Source organism: Mesoplodon mirus (genome assembly GCF_964341445.2).
Source record: "Mesoplodon mirus genome assembly, chromosome: 3".
NCBI lineage: Eukaryota > Metazoa > Chordata > Mammalia > Artiodactyla > Ziphiidae > Mesoplodon > Mesoplodon mirus.
The window spans coordinates 93,010,504-93,030,275 of NC_138978.1; the positions used below are offsets into that span (position 1 = coordinate 93,010,504).

General features: G+C 36.4%; 1 protein-coding gene across 1 annotated transcript in view; it reads right to left on the minus strand.

The window, feature by feature from the left end:
• The window catches only part of DPYD (dihydropyrimidine dehydrogenase), an 817,544-nt gene that overhangs the window by 769,463 nt on the left and 28,309 nt on the right, over nt 1-19,772 (minus strand). Inside the window, exon 2 of the mRNA XM_082616442.1 lies at nt 8,564-8,674. Coding sequence (XP_082472568.1) covers nt 8,564-8,674 — 111 coding nt within the window. The remainder of the gene's footprint in view (nt 1-8,563; nt 8,675-19,772) is intronic.

Below are 19,772 nucleotides of genomic sequence, written 5' to 3' on the forward strand. Positions count from 1 at the left end.
CTAATAAACACTTCACTTGTTTCACTTGCCACATTCCCCGTAATGGTTATTAGAAGAAAGATGTCATGAAGAATCAGCAGGGCTCAGCTCACCTATCACACTTGCCACCAAATCCCCAGAAACTCATATATTAGCTCAGAGAAATAAGGGGGAGTGGGGGGACAAACAGGGAAAAGAGAATTCTGAAAGTGACAGTGACTAAACGTCTACTCTTAGAGAAGTTCAAAATAAAAATTAAGTTCAGTTATAGGAAAATAAAGGAGGTTTTATTTCCTGCATGCCTGAGTTTCTAGTCTGATATTTGTATTATGTATACAAACCATGTATTTTTCAACTATTGAAGAAGGCATTAAGTTGTAAAGAATCTTGGTTTTGGTTACTTTTTTAATTCCAGAAACTCCTTCAGGCATTGAGTCTATCTTTGGAAGAAAGCTATTGTCAGCAATCAGGAAAGCAAGCTCAAGCTTGAGAAGTTGTTTTAAACTATGGTGTAAGAAGAGGCCAGGGCAGAATAGGATTGCTTTCTTACTGTGAATCTGGTCAAAAGCTCATTTAATTTTGGAGCTTAAAAATAAAAAGTCATATTGTGAATTTGATATGTACCAATATTGGGACCTGCATTCTATGTCAAGTTTAACATAGCCAAGTAGCTGGGGATCCAAGCTTCCACCTTCCCTTTCTGAATGAGATTGGGTGACTAATAACTTTATTAACTACGTGAATTTCATCTCTTAATAGTCATGTAAAATTGAGAGGGAAAAATGGACTCAGCAGATAAGGCAAGCTAGAAGGATAATTTCCAAAGTACAAAAAATAGCCACATTCGGTAACTGGGTATTAGAGGAAAAGCACACTGATCTCTCCTTCTTTGTAGGAACTCTCCCACTACACTCCTCTGGTTCTCATCTCACCCATCATAGCACTTCTTGGCTAAATTCTCATCTCTGCCTGCCCTTGCCTGGTGCTCAGTGCCAAGCTGAGCCACAATGGAGCCTGAGGCAAAAGGAAAGAAGTGTGCTTCCATATACACATTTTATATATTATTTGTATTATTTATATTTTTTGTATGATTTACATTTTTGTATTATTTACCTTGATTATTGAGTCTTTTCGCCACTGTCTAACTCCCCTCTCCCTAATCCCTGCCCAAAGTCTAACCTCCATATTCTTCCCACTCCACACACCCTTCCTGGGTAACTCTGCCCATAGGCTTTTAATTACCCACATATATTCTGATTATTCAAAACTCTTCATCTGCATTCCTGACCCCGTTCCTGAGCTTCAACCTTTAAACTAAACAGGATGACCCATAGGTACAAGAAACTCAAAGATCCCAAACTGAATTCACGATTTCTCTCAATTTATCCTATGAACAATTAAGTGTATACATAAAGTCAACTCCCAAGTCATATTTATTTTACCTCCTGTTATGGACTAAATGTTTGTGTCCTGTCAAAGTTCACATGCTGAAATCCTAACTCTCACTGTGATGGTATTAGGAGGTGGGGCCTTTGCGAGCCTTTTAGGTTATGAGGGTGGAGCCCTCATGAATGGGATTAGTGCTTATAAAAGAGGCTCCAGAGAGCTCTCTCATCCCTTCTGCCACGTGAGGGCACAGCAAAAAGCCATCTATGAATGAGGAAGCAGGCCCTCACCAGATACTAAATCTTCCAGTGGCTCGATCTTGGACTTCTCAGCCTCCAAAAGTATAAGAAATAAATGTTTGTTGTTTAAGCCACCCAGTCTGTGATATTTTGGTTACAGCAGCCCAAACAGACCAAGACACCTCCTAAATATATTCAAGCTTATCCTCACTCCTACATGACTCCCGCCCCTGGTCTCCATGATTTGTGTCCCAGCCTTGCACATCAGTCCCAGAGACCAGGCCTCCCATCTTTCTCGTTGAACCCATCTTCTACACTGAAAGTTAGACTGATTCATCTCAAGGCAAATCTGACCAACTCATACTGATAATTAAAATTCCTCCAGGGTTTGTCCTTTGAAAGAGGACTATATGTTGATATTTCTGTCTTCTTCTAAAGAATGTGAGACCTTCTTGGCAGGGCCTATATCATGCTCATTTTTATTCCAGAGTGCTAAGTGGCACAATGCCTGTCCCACTGTAAACAGGCAATAAATGTAGAAACAAAGTAGTGACTAAGATGGTGAAGCTCCCCCAGGGGGAAAAAAAATGATTACCAAAACCTATATATTACTTTAGTCACTTCCTAGAAGAAAAAAGTTCAGTGATTTATTTTTATTTACTTATTTTAAATAGTCTACTTAAAGAGCTCTGGTACCGGACTGCATGGATTCAGCCTCTAGTTCTACCATTTAGTCGTGGACCCTTAGACAGGTTTCTTAAGCTTCCCTCATCTGTGAATGGAGATAAAATATAATACCTACCTCACAGGGTGGTTCTGAGGCTAAAAAGAGTTACTTCATAGAAAGCACTTTGAAATATAACTGCAGTCAGCAAATTCTTAATATACATTATGGTTTATTTTTATTTGTATTATTTTACTTTGAGCACCTACTACGTGCCAGGTGTTTAAAACAAATTAGCTAAAATTCTCAAAACATGTCAAATAATGGGCTGTCTTTAATTGCCTTTCCTTTTTATTTTCACCCAGGATAAGTTTTCTGATTTGTAACATTTTCTGCTCTTTAAAAACTGCTAACGGAAAATGAGCACAAAATATTTATGTAATTAAGACAGTTCAACATTTTCAAAAATGGCAAAAATAAACAGCAGTTATAGAACACCTGCTTAAAAGATACTGGAAATAACTGTTTCGTGCTTCATTAACCAGTAAAAACACATTTGCCAATTTAAATTCCCTACTGAATTCAGAATTTCTAATTATTACTAGAATGGTATTAACTTGGCAAGGAAAGAAATTCCTGGGTAAAAAATTTCAGAATTGCCATTCTTAGGGTACTTCTACCAGCCAAAACAGATGCCTATTTTCTAAAAAGCCTATAAACAAATATTTGTTTATTAAAACTAAATGTGATTTAATTTAATAGACAATTTTAGACTACTTATTTTGCATATTTTATTCACCTTTGGGTGGCATTCAATACAGTGCCTAACATACAGTTGCTTCAAGGACCAAAGTGGAAAGAGAGAGAGAGACGGAGAGGACTCTACCGGAATAAACCCAAACCACAGCCCCAATGCAGATATGCTAAGAATGATAAGGCAGTAATTATCTGAGTCAAACCAAAACAGAGAATTGTAAAGCCAAAGCAAAATCATTAGAAAACAAAACAAAATAAACACAAATAAATAAAGCCTTTCTATTTGGGAGTTGGGGAGTTGGTTCAAAATGAGCTCTTTGGCTGCCTTCAGAAATGATGTAAGATTACTGGTCACAAATGTGACCACCATTACAATCTACATTTTCCTTAACTTTAACGTATCTATTTTCTAATCATTCTTATTTGTGTTTTTTAAGGAGGCCAGGTAATACACTGGCAAGGACACACTAGATTCAGATAGCCAGAATTCTAGACACGGCTCCAACACTAAGTAATTTCAATGAGTTTAAGTAAATAATTTAACATTTTCAGCATAGTCAGTAAAATGAGGAAACAGATCTGTATAATGAGGAAACAAATCTGGGTTGTCCATTCACATCATGGTAAAAATCAAATGCAATATGCAAAGGTACTCTGGAAACTGTAGAGCACTATACAAGAAAATATGTGATCCTTATGTCTAGTATGTAAGGACTATGTAAAAGAGGGGTCATATTCATTCAACAGATCTTTAGTGAGCACCAAGGGTTCATGAAGCTGGGGATATAGCTTAAGAAACAAAACATATGATGAAGAAAACAGAAATCCCTGCCCTCCTGGATTTTACATACTAGTGGGAAAAAAATGAAAATAAACAAATCAGTGAGTAAAAAAAAGAGTATATCAGTGATGAGTGCTATAAAAAAAATTAAGCAAAGAAGTCTAAAGAGAGCTTGGTAGGGTGGCAGGTTAGAGTTTTAAATAGGGTAGCTGGAGAAGACCTTGCTGAGATGACAACTGTACAAAGGAAATTATGCAAACTCCAAATAAGCTGGAAAACCACTGAAAGATTCTGAGCACAGGAATATTAAAAGAATTTCTCAGATGAATTATTATGAAGAGACTCTACCAGGGAAGGGCATAAGCATGGAAACCATTACAAAGCAACTGAAATAATCCAGATGAAAGATAATGGTGATGGCTTAGAAAGGTTGGTAGTGGTAGAAGTGGTGAGAAATAATCAGATTCTAGATATATTTGAAGCCAAAAGGATCTTCTACTTAGGTATGGAAGGTGAGAGAAATAACAAAATCGAGAATTCAGTATTTTGCTCTCAGAGAAAGGGTGGATGGACATGACTCCAGGAATAATACATTTTGAAGGTAAGATCATAATTTGGATTTTCAGTATGTGTACACTGAAATGGCGATTAGACATTCAAGTGGAGGTATTCATTAGGCACTTGGTTATAGAGGACTAGAATTTAAGAAAGTGGTCCAGGCAAGAGATATAAATGCAGGAGCCATCTGTCTATATATGGTATTTAAAATGAGGAGACAAAATGTGATCACCAACTTAGTGAGTCTCTAAAGACAGAAAGAAAGATCTGAGCTCTGGGCACTCTGATATTTAAGGGTGAGAAGATGAGGAATAACCAACAAATACGCTTAGTGAGAAGGAGATACCAATAAGGAAAGAAGAACACCAGGGAGTCTGATGTCCTGGAAGTCAAGTGAAAAAAAATATTTCAGGAAGAAGAGAGTGACTGCCTATGTCAAGTACTGCTGATACAGGCCACGATTTGGCTCTTAATTTAGCAATTTAAAGTTCATTTTCCCTAAAAGCAAAATTTGAGACAGGGATTTGGGTTCACGTGATTATGGAGTGAGTGCTCTTCAGGAAATACCAATACAGGAGGGGTGAAGCAGGGTAAGGGGGAAAAAATGCTGAGCAAGCATTTGTCAGTGATAGTGTCTAGTCTTAGTCAAAGCTACAGGGCAAGGATCTGGAGCACAACTGCCCATAGGAGCTGTCCTTACCTTGAGGCAAGCGGGCTGGCTTCTTCTAAGATACTGTCTTTCTTTTTAGTTCTCAGGAGGTTAATTATGATACGTCTTGCTATGGATTCCTTTGTGTTTCACAGAGGCTTTTTAATCTGTAGATTTATGTCTCTTGTTAAATTTGGGAAGTTTTTAGCTATTATTTCCTTTTGGGGTATTTTTCAGCCTCACCCCGTTTCTTCTCTTCTTGATAGGGGTAGAAGTTCAGTGGTCTCACCACTCTGACACCACAGAGGGTGACTGGGGATGTGGGCTGCCTTGGTTACCGGCTAGCTAGTAGGTATGAAAGTCCTGACTCCCTACTCTTTCATCCAGCAGAAGGATTGGAGCATCTCATTCTCTCATCGCAAGATGGAAGTTTAGGCTCCCACTCGGCCTTTATGAATGCATCAGGATGAGGTCGCAGTTTTTTTTGTTGTGTTTGGCTAGATTAAAGCAGTTACTGTCAAAAAGTCTTCTGTTGCTAGACTGTTCCTTTCCTGGTATTTTGGCTAGAGAGCAGACTTTGTTGAGATCTGTGTACGTGTGTGTATATGTGTGTGTGTGTGCATGTGCGTGTGTGTGTATCAGTTAGCATTTCTGGTTTTCCAATTTCTTCAGCTCCAAGGAATAAAAAAGAAAACCCAGAGAACTCATCACTGTGTCATGTTTCAGGTCCATATCCCTAGCTGGCTGGCCATCTCTTCACCTTTCAGAATCTTCTTATGCTTGTTTTACCTATAAGGCTTTTTAGTTTAGATGAGTGATTATAAAACTCAAGTATGAAAACTTACCAATTAAAAAATAAATCATATCTTGTGGTGATACTTTTATTCAATTCTTCATGCACAAAGAGGATAATAATGAAAAGGAAAAAAAATGCATTCTTTAATGACACTGAGGATAACTTTCAACTCTAGCTCCATATTTCCCCTTGGGAATGTTATTTCACTGTTCTTTATTAATCCAGTGTATCACATAGAGTTTTCAAAATGGTTTACATCCAGAGCAATATATCTGCTGTTAGAAATTGAGATTATTTTAACATATATTTAAAGCTTGTATTTTTCCTCTAACACTTGCTCATTATAGAAAATTTGAAATATACAAAAGTGCTAAGAAAACAAATATAATTACTATTAACATTTCATTATTTTTTTTCTTTTTTTCTTTGTGAATATGTATATAAGTGTGGTTGTGTAAAAGTGCATACAATCATTCTTAAATACAGTGCTGTTTCGTGCCTTGTTCATATAATATAGATTGTAAGTATTTTTTCAGATAATTAATTATTTCAAAAGTAATTTTAATGGTTGCACAATTTACCACTGAATAGATCTGCCCTAATTTACTTAACCATAACCCAATGGTTGGAATTCAGTAGGTTTTTTCCCCCACATTTTTCTCTACAAATAATGTTGGGATGATCTTCTTTCTATTTAATTATTTACCTACATTCCTAATTCTTTCCTTAGGATAGTTTACTAGGAGATGAATTATTGGGTGTAAGTGTTTGATAATTTAAAGGTATTATTATGGACTGAACTGTATGTATATCCCCTCAGATTAATTTATTGAAGTCCTAACCCCCAGTAACTTAGAATGTAACTGTATTTGGAGACATTTGGAGACAGCCTTTAAAAAGGTAATTAAAATGAGGTCATCAGAGTGGATCTTATCTGAGATTTTGGTGTCATTGTAAGGGGAAATTTGGACAAGTACAGAGTGAAGACGATGTGAAGGCACAGAGAAAAGACAGCCAGCTGCAATCCAGAGAGAGGCCTCAGAATAAATTGCCCCTGCTGACACCTTGATCTCAGATTCCTAGCCTCCAGAGCACTGAGAAAATAAACTGTTCTTTAGGCCACCCAGTCTGTGGTACTTCGTTATAGCAGCCCTAGCAAACTAACACAGGTATTAACAAATATTGTCAAAGATATTGCCAAAGATACTGTCAAATTGCTTTTCTAGGAATTTGTGCCAATATATATTTAATGGAGAAAAACGCTTCTCTCTGTATCTTTGCCAATTACAAAAAATATGATAATATTGGACTGGCCAAAAAGTTTGTCCAAGTTTTCTGTTAACACCTTATGGAAAAACCCGAATGAACTTTTTGGCCAACCCAATACACACCACTCAGTTTACAGGCTAACATTATGGAATGAAAATGCTAATTTTTATAAAATAACAACAATAACAATAATAATAATAGAGAAAACCTCTCTTTCTAAATAAACAGTTTAATAATCTATAAAGGGGACCTTAGAGAATTTATCTAACTTAATTTATCTGGATCACATTTAAAATGAGAGAGTTAGACTTGATAATCTTTAAAGGCATTCTAAGTTTGAAAATTACGTGATTCTTTTTTCAGTGTCCTTCAGTTGTTCACATCATTATACAGGAACATGACTGATAGTTGATCTATTCCTTGATCTTATTTGGATCACATTAGTGTCCTTCCAGAGACCTCTACTAGAAATGTCATAGTAGAATGCAAAGCTCACAGAGCCAGAGCAAGGAAAACTGAATTTCAAATCCAGATCTGCTAGTAAGTGGCTGTGTTATCATCTCAAGTCATGTTGTTTCTCCGTATTTCTATTTCTCTTTTTTTACTCAAAAAACTTTGCTGGTTGGTCAGTGACAGAAAGATTAAAAATCAGATAAAAACAAATGCACATGAGCACATACCCTCAATTCCTATCCTCGAAGAGTTTATATGTAGGAAAGAAGTGCATAAAAATAAATTAAAATCATTGTATTAAACAGAACATATACACAAGGTACCAAAAGAGCTAATGTTAAATAAGCTAATACTATTAATTAGCTCACTAGTTACTTTGAGAAAATTAATTTTGGAGAAATTAATTTTGGGAAATCAGGTAAAAAGGAAATTGCTTTCCCAAACTTAAAGATTTATACCCCCTAAGACAGCATTTTAAAATTGCCTTCAAGGTTATACTTAATCCTCATTTATGGCCTAACAATCCCAGCCCAGTAATCATTTCATGGGCCCAATTAAATAACATTCTAGCAATCAGTAATCTCAGATTTTTGCACCTATACCTCACCTGGAACTATGAGATGTTCATATTGAATACCTAATGTGCAAATGTTCCCCCAAAGCATATTTTACAACACTTTGTATATATTAGTATACCCTTGTTCAACTGAATTATATTTATAACTTTGAAACTCTTCTGTATCTTTGTGTCATTACAAAATGATTTTAAGAGGTTTTTACAGATTTTTAAGAAAACAAATTTTGGCACCAACCTAAATTTATATGATTTTAAACTATTTCAATAGATTTTTTACGCATCAAAATTAAACACACTTTTCAGATTATTCAAATATAAAATATTTAAAATAAGAAAAAAATCACAGCTGTACTTTACACATATTTAATTATGTTTCTAACTACATATAAAATCTGGTCTTACAGTGTGTAGAATGAGATAATTTTCAGCATGAACTCATGTATCAGTGGTACTTACAAAGCAGTTCTTATCAGGATTTCTTTTCCAATGTTTCTTGGCTAATTTCTTGGCCAAAGTGGAATGCAGAGTTGCATGAGATTGTGTTCGAGGATTTAAAGCCAGGATACTCTGAAGACAGTATAAACAAAGTATAAGCATGTGTAAATATGTTGGCATTTTAAAAAATCAAATTTTATTTTAAGATTCCCCACACATACCCCAAAGACATATATTAAAAATGCTGTTTTTCCCTTCTACTATTGTAATTCCACAACAAACTTATCTAAAGTAATCATTTACTAGGTGATATCCCAGCTGACTTTATAAAAATATTTATTAATGATAATATGGAATTCAAAAACATGTGAAATATAACAAATAACCCTTTAAGATAAATTTTATAATTAGTATTCTTACATGAGAATGAAAAGAGAGGCACTTCATTCCAGATTTGATTTAAAGTAGTAATAATACTCCCTACTTTAAGTTTTTAGAGTTTTACCAATTGCTTTCAAACGTATTATTTAATTTAACTTACAAACAGCTACTATTATCCCAAAATCTTGGATGATCAAATAAATTCAGGGTGGTTAAGTAAGCTGTTCAAGATCTCACAATTAATATGTGGAAGGGAATGAATCAGAACTCAGTTCTTCTGAGTGTTGGGCTTACATTTGAATTCATCCAAAGATGAAATCTATATATTTTACTGTGACTTTGTGAGGTATAAAGTAGAAGAGGAAACCCTTTCTAACCACGCATGTAAAGCAGCACCTGAGTAACTGAATAAAGAATTCCAAAGCCCTGTCTTAAGCAATGCTTTAAAACATAACCCCTAGGAGTCTTCCAGAACAATCACATGAGGACCTCTGCAGATCAACTCCCCAGCAGAACAATATAACTGATAAAAATTAGTAAAACTAAGAATCCTTTGAAATCTCCAGAAATTGTCGTAAAGCCAAAGAGCAAATGAAGGAACATTTATTCAGGAAAAACCTACTAAAACTTGGTAAGAATGGCGAGGGTCTGTGGCATTTGAAGTGCAGTCTGCCCCCAGCCTCCACGCTACCAGTTCAGCCTAACAGAAATTCTACCTCAGGTGAGTACAGCCAAGAACACAGAGCTCCCTCTGCCCCCAGCCTCTAGCTGAGGCTGTGGTGTCTCCCAGAGAGAGGCAGGACATTAACATTTCTCATCCCCTCTCCCTACTCTACCAGCTATGCAGCAACTAAATGCCAGAAAGTGCAGCTGAGAAGTCAGGAGCTCCTTTGCTTCACCCAGCCCCCACTCATAGAGCAGAGGCTCTACTTCAGGAGCAAACATACCAGTAACAATTGGGGTTCTGATCACCATCATCTCAGCTCACTCATGGTTTAGAGTCAGCAAACCAAGAGAAGCAAACTGAGATCAGAGGTTACTGCCTTTTATGAGCAGGCGTGTCACTCTGTGAGAAGCAAGGCCACTGTAACCACACCTAGATCTGGAGCTGTGGCTCAGAGATTTTTCCCAGAGAAAGAGGCAGGCCATAAGAACAGACGGCTCTCCCCAGAAGAACTGACTTTATTTGAATTAACACATAGGAAGTTCAAGCCTAAGGGTAGTCTCAAAAACAATAAAGATTTTGATGCCAAACAATTAAGACAAAACTGGTAGCTTCATGAGAGCAATAAAGTAAAGCATAAGGCAGACAGTTTACCAGAAAGAAATAGCTAACAGCTCCTGTAGGGCCACAAGAAGCCGCAAAGACTCACCTGAAAACTACCCCTGCAAAGGGGCCCAAATTTAACTGAATCACACTGTGGAGCAATTTATATGGCAGGGTATTGTCAAAAACAGCAGCGCAATCAACTAGCAATCAATAGAGACTAAGAGCTGGCTGTGATACCAACCGAGGTGGATAGTTTAACAAAGAGAAGACACAGAGTCCCACTAAAACCCCTGTCATCCCAGAGTTACTGGGCACACACCCACGACTTCACCCTACATGAGTGCTATCGGAGGTTCACACCTTGGAGGAAATAGACTTCCCTAAAGTAGTCCACCAAATCACTAAACAAATATGCAAACAACAACAAGCCCCCATCCCTGGGGTGGGGGAGAAGGAAATTAGTATCCTGAATTGCTATATTATCTGAAATGTTCAGCTTTTAATAAAAAAAAAAATTACAAGACATTCAAAGAAGCAGGATTATGTGATCCATGCAAGAAAAAAAGCAGATAACAGAAATTGCCTTTCAGAGGTTCCAGGTGTAAGATTTAATAAAAACTTCAAAGCAGCCATTATAGGGAAGGTATAGTAACAATATCTCATCAAACAGAGAATATTCATACAGAGATAGAAATTATTTTAAAAATTCTGGAGATAATAAACTATAATAACTGAAATGAAAAATTTGTTAGAGGGGCTCAATAGTATATTTTAACTTGCAGAAGAAAGAATCAGCAAATTTTAAGAGAACTCAAGAGAGATTATGCAATTCAACAAAGAGAAAAAATAATTTTTTTAAAAATTAACAGAGCCTTAAAGATATGTGGTATACCATTAAGTACCCCAAAATATTGTAGCAGGATATCAGAAGGAGAGGAAAGAAAGGAGGAGAAAAAAATATAAGGAGAAAAATGACTAAAATTTTGATTTTAAAAAAAGACAGAAAAAACATTAAAGTATATATCCAATAAGCTCAAGAAATTTGAAGTAGGATAAACACAAAAAGATCCACACATAGGCACATTGGTAAAAATGCTAAAAGTCAACACCAAAGAGAAAATATTGAAAGCAGCAAGAGAAAAATACTCATATGTACAAGGGAACTCCAATAAGTTTAATGGTTGACTTCTCATCAGGAACAATAAATGTCTGAAAGTAGTAGGCTAACATTTACAAGGTACTAAAAGAAAAAAATTTTCAACCAAGAATCCTATACTGAAGGCAGAAGAACATAAAAGAAATAGATTCGAAGAATACTGTAAACCAACTAGACCTAATAGATATCTATAACCACACTCCACCCAACAACAGAATATACATTCTTCTCAAGTGTACACAAAACATTCTCTATGACAGACCAAATGCTAGGCCATAAAACAAGCCTTAATAAATTTTAAAGGATTAAGATCATACAAAGTAGTTCTCCAACCACAATGGAATGGAAACAGATATCAATAACAGAAAGAAATCTGGGAAATTCACAAACAGCTTACATGCACATAGTAAACATTGTGCTGAGAGGAGTCAGTTACAAAATACCACATATTGTATGATTCTATTTATACACAATATCCCAAATAGGCAATGCTATAGAGACAGAAAGTAGACTGTGGGTGCCAGGGGCTGGGGGGATTAGGGGCAAATGCAACATTACTGCTAAAGTGTATATGGTTTCTTTGGGGATGATGAAAGTTGATTGTGGTGATAGCAGCACAGCTATGAATATACTAAAAGCCTTTGAATTCTACACTTTATACAGGTAAATTGTACAGTATGTGAATTACATCTCAATAAGGCTGTTACCAAATAATAATAATAATAATAAACACATATTCTACATTCAGTGGATTTCACTGTATACTGCATTCATTCTAATAAACATCATTGGGACTTATTTTATTATACCAGTATAGATGAAGATTACTTTTAGTAATTGTTATATATGATATACATGAGATTTCTTCAATCTATCAATTTAGATGTCTGTGTTCTGGACAACAAACGAACAATAGAGCTATGAACAGTGTATTCCTTATGAGGAAGTAATGCCAAAGCAACCTAGTAATAAGAGCCAACATTAGAAAACATAAGTGGGCTCCCCTGGCGGCACAGTAGTTAAGAATCCACCTGCCAATGGAGGGGACACAGGTTCGAACCCTGGTCTGGGAAGATCCCACATGCCGTGCAGCAACTACGCCCGTGCGCCACAACTACTGAGTCTGCGCTCTAGAGCCCACGAGCCACCACTATTGAGCCCGCGTGCCACAACTACTGAAGCCCGTGTGCCTAGAGCCCGTGCTCCGCAACAAGAGAAGCCACCACAATGGAAGCCCACTCACCGCAACTAGAGAAAGCCCACTAGCAGCAGCGAAGACCCAATACAGCCAAAAGTAAATAAATTCATTTTAAAAAAAGAAAGAAAACATAAGTAATCTCATTTTTATACAAAAGAAGTTGAAAACACTTTCTTATTATAAAATAGATGCAGTTTTGTTTTAGTTATTCAACCTGAACCATTACTAATCTCACACATTAATTCAAACTGATAAATAAAAAGATGAGATTTTTTAAAGGTAGTTATTGGGGCCAACATTTAAAGGAAAAAAAAAACTGGGTAATATGAAAGAAAGATGGCTGTATTTCATTTAGTTTTTACTTCCACGATCCATATTGTGATAAATGATTATGTTTATGTCGGCATAGTAATGTAACTTTGAGAATAAATATTCTGAATGCAATTTATTGGCGGCTTATCACAGTAACTTTTCTTTTACACAGCATAAGTAGAAAGTATAACACAACATGAAATATTGGGTTAACCTTTTGCAAAAAGGCAGTGAGTTGAATTCAATGGATCTTGGCTAAAAATAAATTGGATTGTGGAGAATGGTTACCAAGGATTTGACTTAATAATATCCCAAATGAAAAGTGATATAAAATAAAAATACAAGACATGAGTGGTTGAGAGCTGTTAAAAACAATTTTCCAAAGGAAGATTTTTTTAAAACTAAAAGTCAATATCATCAATAACTAAGCAGCTGGCAGAATAATACAGGAGAGCTCTAAATTGTGTTCTTCCTAAGAAATGACCAAAGCCAGGTCCTAAAAGGGTCACAGGGTCCCCTCTCTGGATAAATTGAGCACTATAAGAGGCCCATTAACCCTTTCAGATATAAGGCATACTGCTTATAAAGGGAGATTTTCTCCCGTGCAAAGAATTTGGCCTTTGGCTTTCCCATTTTCAGTACACAATAAAAATGTACTGGTGATTCTAAAGAAAAAAACAGAATTTGAGAAAATTTCATTGTACTAATTTTATTTAGGTTAAGAAACTACAGAATATGATCCAGAGACAGATTTACACATGAGATCAAATCAGAGGCATGTGTTGTCACTGTGCTGTCTGTCAGTGCTATTCTGGGAAGCAGCTGGAATGCCACAACACACAAACTAGAATTCTGCATCTGAGGAGCATCCTTCTGTACTGCCATAGAGAACACAAAGAGGAGCCCATATTGACTACAATAACAGGCCCTCACTTCACAAATAAAAGCATTAAGTCTTAGCCCAAAAATACTGGAACTGAGTACTGAGAGCTTGAATACCAACTGCAGAAAACCACTTGGCCAACATATTCTCTTTCTAAACACACAGCTTTGTTTTATATCACAATATCGATTATTCAAACATAATGCATCATTAAGCTCCCTTCATCCTTTGCATTTTAAATTATAAGCAAATGTTTCCTCTTCAGTACTGGTCATTGCTTACTGACCCATTAACATAATACACATACACTGACATTTTTGATTTACAGGCTGAACTTAATGAGTTAGATTTTGTCTTATTTAAATTATGCTTAAATTTTGTCTCTGATAACTTATCCTGAGTTCTCTGTAACGGTCTCCTACTTTCCACTGCATCCGGTAAAAAATAAATAAAATTTAAAACATGCTTTTCTCATTTTTTCATAATTCGGTATAACTATCTTGATTTCAACAAAACATTGTATTGTGCTGCCATTCTTTTCCTCTGTAAATATTCTCAGCTAACCGAAAAACAGAAACAACTATTGCTTAATGATTTTGCTAAGTACTTCTTGCTTCATCCACGTAACAATCTAACAAATGTTCATCAATGGAGAACTGAACTTTTCAGTATTCATTTGCTTAACAGTCTCTTGTTTACAGGCCCCAAACTCAGCCAATTACCCTACCCTTTCCTATGTCTATCACTAGTCATAGTATAAGGCAAGTTTAAGAAACTTATGAATTTACAAAGGTGTCTTTGGTTCTTGGATAAGCTCAGAACTCCAGCTGGGTTGGGAGCTGAAGAGGAGGGAATGCAGCCTCCATTTTGCACCTTGCACCCACACTTGAGATATAAATAACCTTGAAGTCTGAAAACCTTGGAAATCCATGGTAATCAGTCCCAGTCAAGAAATCTAATTATTCTTAATGCATTTTCATTCTTTGTCCAGGCTCAGATTTCTTTTCCTTTAGGTTGGACTACCTTTCCAAATAACTTATCTTCCATATTTTTCATTTTACTAGCTCTATTCAAAGAACATCTTTTCCTTTATGCACAATCACTAACTCACTACAGTTAATACATAATTGATGAAGGATGGCATCTCTAACAGTCCTAAATTTTACAACTTTCATTGTATTAAATATTTACTAAGCAATATGCAGTGTTTCAGATTAAATTTGGGCTTAGATTTTAGCTCTACTATTTTTGCTGGTTATTTAAACTCTCAGTCCCTCTACTTCTTCAACTATAAAATGGTCATTAGTAATAGTACCTACCCCATAGGGTTGTTTTGAGGATTAGTGGTGCATGCAGAAAGTGCTTAATACCTGTTATCAATTAGTATATGATGGGACTAGATTTTAGACTCCACTCAACCCATTTATATTCATATTCTTATATTGTTAATTTTGAATACATATGTATATATGAATCATACAGGAATATAGAAACAGATGAAGGCAACAGGTGAAAAGATAACTATATATGAGACTGTAAGTAGAGATATATCCCAGGTGAAACCAAACCATTGGTCTCTGAACTTATCTTTGCCCTAAGTCTGCAATTTCAAAGGCACATTGCCTGAAAATGCAATATACGCTTCACAAATTAGAATGGAAGGGTCATGAAATTCAATTACAGATTTTTAAAATCCAGTACATGTATATAGCAATGTAGATATCATTTTATAATACATACAACTCTATATAACTCATGGATCTTTGGTTGCAACATGTTTAGGTGAACTCACATTACATTTCCTTCCCAAGAAAGACAGGGCAAGTCAAAAGTGATGAATTTATAAAACATCAAAAAACTCATCAACTGGAAGTGAATGAACCCCTTCAGAATGCTAGTCATTCTGGGAATTCCATGCCTGGGAAATCTGATCTATTTCTACTGAACCAATAGTTAACACAAATAAAATAGTTTTTACGTATCTTAAAACACTGCATTCATCATGTCACCCTCCTATTCAACAAGCAAAGGTCTGCCACGTGAAGCTGCTGTCTGCCTTTGCAGGGTCCAGTATGCACTCTCCTTCACTTACAGAATACACACCACACATTAGACACCTAAGTGCTTCCTAATTGAAAAAAGTCTTTTAATGTCTTTCAGAAAAGATTAAGAATTCAAACACAGGATCCATAACTTATACATCTGATATTAATCTCATAATTCTTAATACAGAACAGAGCAAACCAAAGGTGGTGACTGATTCTGACTTAGACACTGTATTAGTCAGCTTGGGCTGCTATAAAAGAATCTCATAGACATTTCTTTCTCACAGTTCCGAGAAGGCCCTGTCTCTAAATACTATCACACTGAGAGTTAGGGCTTCAACACATAAAATTTAACGGGGACACAAACATTCAGTCCATAACAGCCACGGAAAGGATTCTACTATCTGTGGAACTATGCAAATGTTGTTAATCCTGGGCATTAACTTAAAAGATATTTTTCTCTTACGATTGCAGTGGTACTACATTGAATCTACACTTTTATTTTATCAAGAAGAAACTTCAGAATAAATAAAAGAGATATTACATGGTATTGCTTAAATTTTAATAAAAACAATATTGACAAAGAAATTAAGACTAGCCATTAATTATGTATCTTCCTTTATTCCTTTAACCATTTGAATAGCATATATACCTAGTTATGTACTGTTTATATATTTTCATTACAGGAATTGAAAACAAAGTGTCACATGCAAACCCTTATAAAGTGGTATCAAAAATATAAAAAAGGGGCTTCCCTAGTGGCGCAGTGGTTGAGAGTCCGCCTGCCGATGCAGGGGACACGGGTTCGTGCCCCGATCCCGGAAGATCCCACATGCCGCGGAGCGGCTGGGCCCGCGAGCCATGGCCGCGGAGCCTGTGTGTCCGGAGCCTGTGCTCCGCAACGGGAGAGGCCACAGCAGTGAGAGGCCCGCGTACAGCAAAAAAAAAAAAAAAAAAAAAAAAAAAAAAAAAAAAAAAAAATATAAAAAAGATGAGAACCTGTACTATACCCATTTTATTTAAAAATTTCACTACTTTATAAACTATTTTCTATTTAATATAATTTAATATATTATTGCAAAGTATCTCTGCATTATATATTTTAAACCAATATTTGGAAAAGGCATAACTATAAAAATTCATGCTAAAAATAGTATCTTACATTCGCAAGAGTTGCATATATATATATATGAATGTATACACAGAAACTCAAGATAAAATTATGCATGAAGAGAATTAAAGAGAATTATTACATTACCAAAAAATATTCACCAGTTCACTGATAATTAAGAAAATTCATATTCTAGAATTTATATTTTATATTCAAGAAAAATTAGCAACTTTATCTCAAAACTTGCTTTACAGAAATTTTTTGGCCTCAAAAATCAGCCTTTGAGAGTCTTTTTAAGTAATATGAAAATTATTACAATTTACCTTTAATCTATTAACTTTTGTGTATAAGATACATTGTTTCTCAAAAGAGCTGTGTTTACAAGACTAAGGGTCATTTTAGTTCAAGAGATGCTAAGTGTACGCCAGCACGCTAAAAATAAAGCAATACTGGACAGCAAATGGAAAAGCTAGAAAACAAGATTTAAGGGGAACGAAGTGAGTACGACCTTGGCTGAGTTTAGATTTTTTTTTTAATTAACTAAATTGAGCAAGTAGCATGATCTTCAGGTTCACAAAATCGTAATAAATCAAGGGTTGACTAGTTGCCCTTCATTTATATGGTTAACAGCTAAAAGGAAACATATATGGGCTAGCAAGTGATTTATATCAGAAATAAAAACTAAAATTATTTTTAAGTGATCTATTAATTTCTTGATTTTATTAACATGAAGAATTATCATAAGATACATTTTCTTTTTGCCACCAGGAAGACATCCATACCTGTGCAGAGACTAACCTACTTTCTTCCTTTTTTCCGCCCCACCATCCCCTAGTCTATCCCCAAAGCTGTGCTTGCTTAACAAAAACTAAGGCAAAACCTTTGAACCAGCCCCAGCCAGAAAGCGCCAGGACAGTCAACCGCCCTGAACCGGTTCCAGCCCAACCACGAGAGCAGCGCCTGCGCAGACGAGACCCAAAGTGTCCGTAAGTTGCCTTTGCCTCATTACCATGCTAAGATCTCCATCCAAACAGGGGGCTTGCACTTTGCGAGACACAGTTTGTGCTGTGTGCAAAGGAGCCCAAAGGACTACTCATGCTCTGGTTGTTTATGGAAATTGCTGCCCCTTTCCCAAATTCTGATGGCATACTCACCTGTTACCCCTTAAAAGTTTCTCGCCTCCCTCCCTGAGGGAGAAGGGTTCAGTAGAACACGGAGCTTTCCCTTCCTCATTCCTTAATCAATAAATACAGTTTCCTGCTCTGCTTTGCCGAACCTGCTCCCCTTCAATTGGTACAAGTAGCACCAGGCAAGGAAAGGACCTCACTGGGATCCACCCGATCCAGGAGGGGCTCAGTAAGAATTTGAGAAGGATAAGTGTGAAGCAAGGATGTGGTGAGTTTGGGAGTTGAACTATTTAAAATCAAGAAAATGCAACTTTTTTTTTTTTTTTTTTTGCGTTACCTGGGCCTCTCACTGCCGTGGCCTCTCCCGTTGCGGAGCACAGGCTCTGGACGCGCAGGCTCAGCGGCCATGGCTCACGGGCCCAGCCGCTCCGCGGCATGTGGGATCCTCCCGGACCGGGGCACGAACCCGTGTCCCCTGCATCGGCAAGCAGACTCTCAACCACTGCGCCACCAGGGAAGCCCAAGAAAATGCAACTTTGGAAACTTTTTTTTTATTATGCTATAAGCTTTAGTTTACTTCTCAACTCTCCATGACTTTTATGACGTATTCAATACTGTTGATTTGCTCTTCTATCCAGAAATACATTGTCTTTGGTTTCTCTGGTATCAGAGTTTTAAGGCCTCTCTTTCTATTCACTACCTTTACTTCTGTGACTTCCATTGCCCTCTTGACCACAATTAAGGGTCCTTGGACCTCTTCTGCATGCCCCTTTATTGATGATTTCTGCAGCTGAGTCTTATATCTATATTCCAAACCTTGAGATCTCTGTCTTGATCTACAGTTATCTACTTCACTGGATGCCAAATAACCCAATTGCATGTTCCATCATTATCTCAATTTCTTCACATCAAAAAACAATGTATTGTCTTTTTCACCCAACTTTTTAACTCCACTTGACTTCTGTCAATAATACCACCACTTCTCTAGTAAATTGAACTTCACATGTGGTCAATCTATAACTACTATTTCTTTTGTCCCTTGAACCCACACAATGCCAATGTTATTTACATCTGGCCCATCCTCTGTATTTCCTTTTTCTACAAACTATTGCAGATCCTATTACAGTACACTTCGATCATGATATAATAATACTCTCTCAATTAAACTATTCACCTCAATTCTGTACTTTCTCTCTTTCCTATATAACAGACATCCTACACACACATAAATGCACGTGCACACACACATATACACACCACAAAGCTTAAATGTCTCCCCATTACATACATAATGCCAATAAAACTATCACCTTGCTATTCAATCTGGTACCCACACATAGACACACCACAAGGCTTGACTGTCTCCCTGTTACATGCCTAATGCCAATAAAAATTATCACTTTGCTATTCAACCTGGTACCACCTACCACTCCAACCTACTTCCACTCTCACCTATTTGTTGTTTACTGAGTCTGTGTACAATCCTGCATCCACACCTCTGCTCACATCACTTCCTGTCTAGGATGCAGCCACTTTATGTTAGTTTAAATGCTAACTTTCCTTTAAGAACTAAGAACTATTTCCTCCAAAAATTAAGAAGAACTGTCCCTGCCTCTATTTATATCATATCCATGAACTTCTAGATAACTTATTGCCACTGTCATTGGACACATCAGATAGGATATCAAGTAATTATTAATATATATGCCCTCTCATCAAACTGTTCAGTAAAACCCTCAAAAGCAAT